At 32.9% G+C, this 7,538-nt stretch overlaps 1 protein-coding gene across 1 annotated transcript; it reads left to right on the top strand.

Moving 5' to 3' along the window:
• Nucleotides 1-1,393: 1,393 nt before the first annotated feature.
• LOC143620478 (uncharacterized) lies at nucleotides 1,394-3,014 on the top strand. The gene is made up of 2 exons (XM_077092171.1): nucleotides 1,394-1,493; nucleotides 1,863-3,014. The coding sequence occupies exon 2, from the start codon at nucleotides 1,869-1,871 to the stop codon at nucleotides 3,012-3,014; it is 1,146 nt and encodes a 381-aa protein (XP_076948286.1). The 5' UTR covers nucleotides 1,394-1,493; nucleotides 1,863-1,868.
• The last annotated feature ends 4,524 nt before the right edge of the window (nucleotides 3,015-7,538 follow it).

The following is a 7,538-nucleotide window of genomic DNA, read 5'->3' on the forward strand; positions in this document are numbered from 1 at the left end:
CAACAGTGACTCGCTATTCAAAATATTAACCGGTTCGATGTGTAGGACTTCAAATGTTTCGTTTGCCACTTAGCCTTTACACGTGATATATAATTTATAACAAAATCTTAAATGCGTTGTGGAGTATGTTATCTCCCCCAAGTGAAAAGCGTTTGAAAACAGTTTAAAGAGGGGAAAGTGAAACTCACTGTTTGCGAAGAATTTCCCAAATTAAATCACCAAGATGCGCGTCACCGAAAAACTCTCTCTAGCGTTCTAAAACAATAAAGAGATTTTTCTAAGTGTCGGATATTATCGAGTCTCTAGACCCGGCACATAATACCTATGCACATAACATGTTTCGTGTTTCGTTTGTGAATCCTGTGTGACTTTAACAAGTGTATTTGTGACACATTACATGTGTAAGCAATCATATACGTGTCATGTATTCATAAAGTACAATCAATTAGCAGTTATTCCCCGCAAGGGCATTTTAGTCAAAACACGACAATTATCTTGCAATCATTCCCCTCAAGGGCAAAGGAAGGTTTCCAATAACCTTCCGCCAAAGGAAAATTTCCAATAACCTTTCAACACATTCCATTGAAAAGTAATCTGCCACGAAGCACAAAAGTGACCCCTCCTCCCCCAGCGGGGACAAGTAGCGGGGGGAGACTACATAAAAGCACACCCTGTTACCTCATTAGTCCACAATTCTCCTCGATATTATCACACGAGAATAACAATAAACCGGGGAAGGGGGGAGCGCTGAAGAGGTAGGGTCCCACACCCACCTAAAGGGCAATAGAAACTTTTGCAAGCAGACCCATATCCTCCACATAATAGTAGTAAGCACCAAGTACGAAGTACATGGTGCCGGCGTAAGTATAACCTCATGCCAAACATTCCCTGACACTCCTAAAAGATTGATTCCAAAGATCTTCCTACCTATGGTGTCAAAAGGAAGTATCTCGGTGAAAGAGACCACCAGCCAATAAGATGCTGACAGCGCATCATCAATAGTACTACATAATTATAGGTGTATCGCCCAGATCAACCGGATTATTTTCTAACCCCCGTAACAAAGACTAACCTAAACCTAAAGACTAAATGATTAGGTCGAGAGTTAAACTAGTGTTTTCTTTCACCAACAAAAATTATATTCGTCTTTAAACAAACGAACTTAAAAGAAATTTAGTGAAGCTTTGCTTTCTTCATAAATGTATTGGTGAGAGTATTTGGGAGTTGCCGACTTTTGAAAGTCTGTCGACATATTAATTTTAATATAACAATAATAATAATAAAGTTTAAAGCTAGCCATTATTTTGTTTATAAATAAAATATTATAAAGCAGGCACCAAAAAGGGGACACACGAATGCAAAAGCTTTCACACTCTTCTTCACAAAACTAAACCCATCAACGGACAAATTATCCCCTTCCAGAACTTGATTAATTTTCTGGGATCAAAAACCACCTTTTCTTGATTTAATCAGCTGCCTTTGAGCTAAATCAGGTAAATTTCTTGGATTCAGTTGTTTATGGTTGTGGGTTTTGTTTATTGTACTGGAATTGACATGGGTTTACGATCAATTCTTGATTAGGTTTGATGTTTGCTTAATTCCCGTGAGAGAAATATAGTTTAGTTTTCAGTATTTGAAGTAGGTTTTGCTCTATTGTAACAGGTTTGAATCAAAATTCATCATTTGCTAGTGATTATTTGTTAAAAAAACACTTAATCTTTTAAGGTTCTTGTTTAATTTTGTGAAAATTAGTTGCAAAAGGTTATGAATTTATTTATATTTCTACTTATTCTTGATCTTTAAGTATTCATCATCTATGCTTCATGTTTAATTTTGTGAAATAGTTTCAAAATCTTTTGCAGGCTTTAATGGAATCCCCTCAATCTGTTGTGTCACCATTCAAGGCCTCATCTTTTCACTCACCCGAAACCCAAATTCCCACTCTTTTCTCAACAAACACTAATTTTGCAACTAAGAAACCCGAACCTGAAGCGTGTCTTGGGGTTCTTGATGTTCACATTCATCAAGCTAGAGACATTCAAAACATATGCATATACCACAAACAAGACGTTTACGCCAAACTTTGCATCACTAGCAACCCCGATATCTCGTTCACCACCCGAACGGTCAATGGAGGTGGTCAAAATCCAATCTTTAACGAAACCCTTCAAGTTAATGTCCCAACAGTCGATTCTTTGCTTAAATGCGAGATATATATGTTGAGTAGAGTAAGAAATTATCTTGAAGATCAGTTATTAGGGTTTGTTTTAATCCCATTTTCTGAAATAATAATCAAAAATGGAAAATTGGAAAAGGAGTTCACTTTATCATCAGATGATCTTTTTCACTCGCCTTCCGGTTTCGTTGACTTGTCGTTTTCGTTCACCGGAGCCTCCCCCGACATAATGGCTATCCCGCCGCCAACGCCACCGAATGTCGACAACGGAGCCGCCTTGACGGATTCGGGATTAGCTGAACTTGACAAAATCGAGTTCCCGGATCCTAAAATTGTTAAGGAGAATCATATGATGGTGACCGAGTATTTCGGTTTGAGCTCGGAAAGTTTAGTATCATCTGACACCGATGATCAAGTTGACCAAGTTGACCAGGTTGACCAAATTGAATTACTGGTTGAGACCCGAAAACTTGAGGCTCCGCCTACAAGTGTGTCGAATAATGAATCACAATGTGTGAATCAAGAAGCCGATTCGTGTGTGGAAGAAAAACCCGCCCAATTCGGGGATTGGGTGGCTGACTCGGTTAGCGGGAACTCGATAAAGCTGCCGATTTTGACCGGAAACACTGACTTTGACCAGAAGGTGGTGCAGCAGGACTTTGTGGATTTGTATATGAAAAGTATGCAACAGTTTACTGAGTCATTGGCAAAGATGAAGCTTCCATTGGATGTGGAAAAAGAGGGTACGGATTCTGGAGATTGGGGGTCGGGTCAGAAGATCCAGACACCAAACGGGTCGCAGAGTCGGGTGTTCTATGGAAGCCGGGCTTTCTTTTGAAGTGTTTGTTTGGGATTCACATGTGACAACTAGAGTTTAGAATAAAAAGTATACTTTGTTTTACTACTTATGATGTGGAATTTATGGTGGATCTATGTTTAAAAAGTTTGATATATATATAAAATCACTAATCCATAAATTAACTCGGTTATTTCATCGTTTAATTTTGATTTTCTGAGTTCAAATTACCAAGAACACACGATGTCTAAAATTGTGTTTCTCAAAGAGCTTTTTCTAATAAATGAGCTAAGTTGAAGTGTGTTTGGCAAGCTCATTAAGCGAATATTTAGGCTGAATGTTGTACATTAACACCGGGGAAGAGGGGGGGGGGGACCACTATCTACGCCGGCTACCACCCATAACGCCATCCCCTTCGTCCTTTCCAACGTGAAGCCCTTACCACCCCGCCCTTACCGCCTCCATAACTCCCCGTTAACCCCTCCAGCATAGCGTCTAACAATTTTGATGTCGATTCTATCATCCAAGTAAAAATAAACCAATATAGAAAGTATAAGGAACCTGATTAGCAAGGTGAATGTGAAGTTATCAAGTATTCGTGATGTTAGTTGATTTTGTGGTTATTTGATAGCAAGACAGATAAATATTTAATTTATCATTTGTTAGCAAGTCAGATAAATATTTAAGTTATTAATGTTACCGACTTATCATAAATGGATTAATGAGTTGCATATGTTAACAAATGGATTAAGTGTTGTTTTAAGGTAGGGACATGACATAATTATACGTTTAATAATGTTGGTTTTGATTAAGTTGATATGTCGCTTCTGTTCACAATAATAATATAATCAAAGCGACATCGACAAAACTATAAGGTGAAGTGAATTAATCACATGTTCTATTTTATTTTATACTATGTTATATCCCATGTATTACGGGGTTATTTTCATATTTCGTTTCTAATATTTATATTTGAATTTTAATTTTATTTATCGTAAGAAAGTTAATACTATACTTAAGATTTGATTATTAAAAAGTTTCATAAATAAGTGAGATGATATATCCCATTTAAAACTATCTAGGTTTGATAAGACCCATGACCCACTTATTTTTTTTTGCTATAAAATTGTTTCTTAATTATAAATAATATATTTTTTTAAAAAAAATTGGACATTAATTTTTAATATATCCCTATTTTATATGATTCTCATATTAAATATTTGATAAAATTAATTTTTAATATAATGAGATATTATAATCCGTCTAAGGGTTATCTGAGTTTGGTGAACCTCATACCGTGAATTTGGGCCAAATGTATGAGAAGCCTCCATTTACAAATAAAACAATCGGGCGGCTTTCAGGGAGTTTTTAAAGGTTTCATATATTTAAGATAAATATAAATTTTTTTTAATTAAGTGATATAATTAAATGTACAAGAATCTAAGTTAATATTTATTGATTTTCAACCAAAATTCTTAATAATCCATTTAGTTAGCTTAATTTCAAAATTTTAAACTTTATAGAAAATTCACAAGATTAGGTTTACAATCTATCTCACTATTATTTAAAGCAACATGGTTTCCCACATGGTTTTTAATTATGCTATCCACATAAGATTCCACCTCAACAATTTCTAAAATTGTAATTTACACCTAATAAGCTATTTAATTTTAATCTACTTATAAATCCATAAGATAAAAAATATGTTATATTAAACATATTTGTAGACATATAAATATATTTTAATATGCTATTGAGACAGCAAGGTATGTTATTACGTATATTATTAAATTTAATTTTTCTTTTGTATTTTTTCATCCACCCGTTATTACACGGGCTATAGTCTAGTACCTTATTAAAGTCAAATAACTTTTAGATATTCAAAAGAAATACTAAATGACTTTATTATAGCATTTAAGAAATTTGATTACTATCATGTGAGTTTTCCACATGTTGAATATGCTTTTATTCAACGAGACTCTTTCCGAACCATTTTCGTTATTCGGTTATTTTATAATTTATATGAAATGGATAAAAATAGGAAAAAAAAGCATTATTTTTCTTTGGTGATTGATGACGTGATTTCTAGTGATTTGACGGAAGGATTTGGTTTCTTTATGTAGCGTCACTATTGTTTTACCTTTTAACAAAAGCGGTAAGACTTTAGTGATGCTAGTTGAGTTGTCACATTTGTCGGTTTTAAAACCTATTCCATTTTGTCATTCGATTATTTTTTACTATCTAAAGTATAACATAACGTTTGACTAATGTTGTTAAATTTAGAATGATTTTGTAATATGTCGTCTTTAAATTATACTAATGGTTTGAATATTTCAAAGAAATCTTTTTGTCGGTTTAATTTTATTTTCTGAAAGTTCTTTTCTAACAATTGATTCATCGGCAATATGAAAAGCTTCAATTGATTCATCGGCAAAAGTCGTCCCACATGGTTTTTATATTTATTGTATAGTTCATCGTGAAAAGATCATGCACAATGCAAAGTTGCAAGTGCATTTTCCATGTCGTTTTGTCACACAGGGCCGTCTTCGAGGATTTAAATACCTCAGCAGAGCCGAAATAAAAAGACCCGTAAACCTTTAACGAATAACAAAATATATAAGCTAATTTTATAAACAACGATTAATGTTATAACAATATATATAACAAAAATATAATATGAACGTAATATCCAAATTTTTGTAATACTCAAATAAATATAACAAAAAATTAATGTTTTTTAAACAATTTTAAAAAACAAATTTTCAAAACCCTAAATCTTAATGCTTATATGAGTTATTAGTACAAACTTTATTAAACTTAATATAGTTATTTTAATGTAAACTTAATTTTAAATTGTTTAAAGAATTATAAATGGTATGTTGAAATAAAAGTTAAGGGTGATGTATAACAAAAACAAAATTAATAGGGGTGAGTATGTAAATAATAAATTTAATTATGAAACAAAGGAGGGGCTATTTTTGTCATTACTTGAAACCTGATTTTGTTGTCCTCTTCTCCACCAAGATTTTCGACAATGTTATCCGGTGAACCTATTTTTTCGATGACTTTTAAACACCAAAATTAACGACCGCTTCGACCAATTGACGATACCGTTTGACTTAAGAACTTTTAAATATCAAATATATATATATATATATATATATATATATATATATATATATATATATATATATATATATATATATATATATATATATATAAAAGTTTGGGCCTCTGAAACTTACATGCCCCGGCCGGAGGTGCGGCTCGCACACCCCCGGGCCGGCCCTACCCGCGTCATATCATTCTGCCCATAACCTCTTCTCTATCTTCCACTCAATCTCTCTCTTCCATCTTCTCTTTCCTTTCATTTCACAATTGTCTAAATGCAGTGCACTTTGCCATAAGCACCACTCTTAAATGCATCACCTATATGATACAAGTCTTCAAAATGCATGTGCCACATCACCTAAATGCATGATAAATGCCTTGCATTGGCCATGGTCTAACTTATAAGTATATGACTTTGCAATTGAAATCTAAAGAGATGATTTTTTTTGTTAAAAAAAGGTTGAAAATGAGTTTTTTCCAAGTAAAAATGCGCTTTTAAACTTTGATCTCGAATGATTATATAAATACATGTATCTGTAATCAAATAATTACTATTTACTATTTTGTGTTTTCTTACGTGAGAGCTTTATAACGACTCAAACCGTGTCCAAAACAAAGCTGAAAGGAATGAGATAATTGAGTTTCAAAATCGGGTGTTTAAAACTGTGAAAATGGGAATAAAATAAAAATGTGAATGGAATCTTGAAGTGGTGTAAGTAATTAGAAGTGTCGGATTAGACCAAAATGTCAGGGTTAATGTTCAATTTTTTTTACCGTATTTATTATAATGTAAACTAAACAAATATAGAAACATTAATTAATAAATTTAAACACATGGGTTGTAGATTTCTCATTTTGTTTTTGAAAGCTAGAAATCGAGCCATTATATCCTCTTCTTTTACTTTATAAAACGTTTTTCTTTGACCGCACAAGTTAAACCGTTGTTGAGACCATTCGATTTCGCAAATCCATCTTGATAAACTTTATTTTAGAAAAACATTTTTTAGCGGTTGCGCTTGCAATTGGTAAAAATAATGTTAGCTTCAATATTCAATAAACCAAAGGAATAGTGGTGTATTTTCGTTTTCCACCATTACATGAGTAATGCCACACATTCCATTAAATTTTCAAATTTATTTTCTTATGTTAAAGTATGATAAAATGCCGTAAGATCACCCGAAATACACTATCTTTCTTCAGTTTAAAGTCATTCGGATACATATAAGAAAATGTCACTATCTTAGATGTGTCAAACTTAGAAAACGAGTCACAAGGATTTAAACCAGACATATTTTCTATCAAACAATTTGAGACATCACTAAATCTATTTCCATGTTCTTTAATTTGCATATCCTAAACCATATTAAAAACTTCAACCTCAAAATTATGTCGATTAGTAATGACACTCTTTCGGTTTCTTTAATTACTATAACTCTCATTCCTATCTAACATCTT

Source organism: Bidens hawaiensis, unplaced genomic scaffold (genome assembly GCF_021521415.1).
Source record: "Bidens hawaiensis isolate Kalapana, Puna unplaced genomic scaffold, B.hawaiensis_p1.1 tig00002572_1, whole genome shotgun sequence".
Lineage (NCBI taxonomy): Eukaryota > Viridiplantae > Streptophyta > Magnoliopsida > Asterales > Asteraceae > Bidens > Bidens hawaiensis.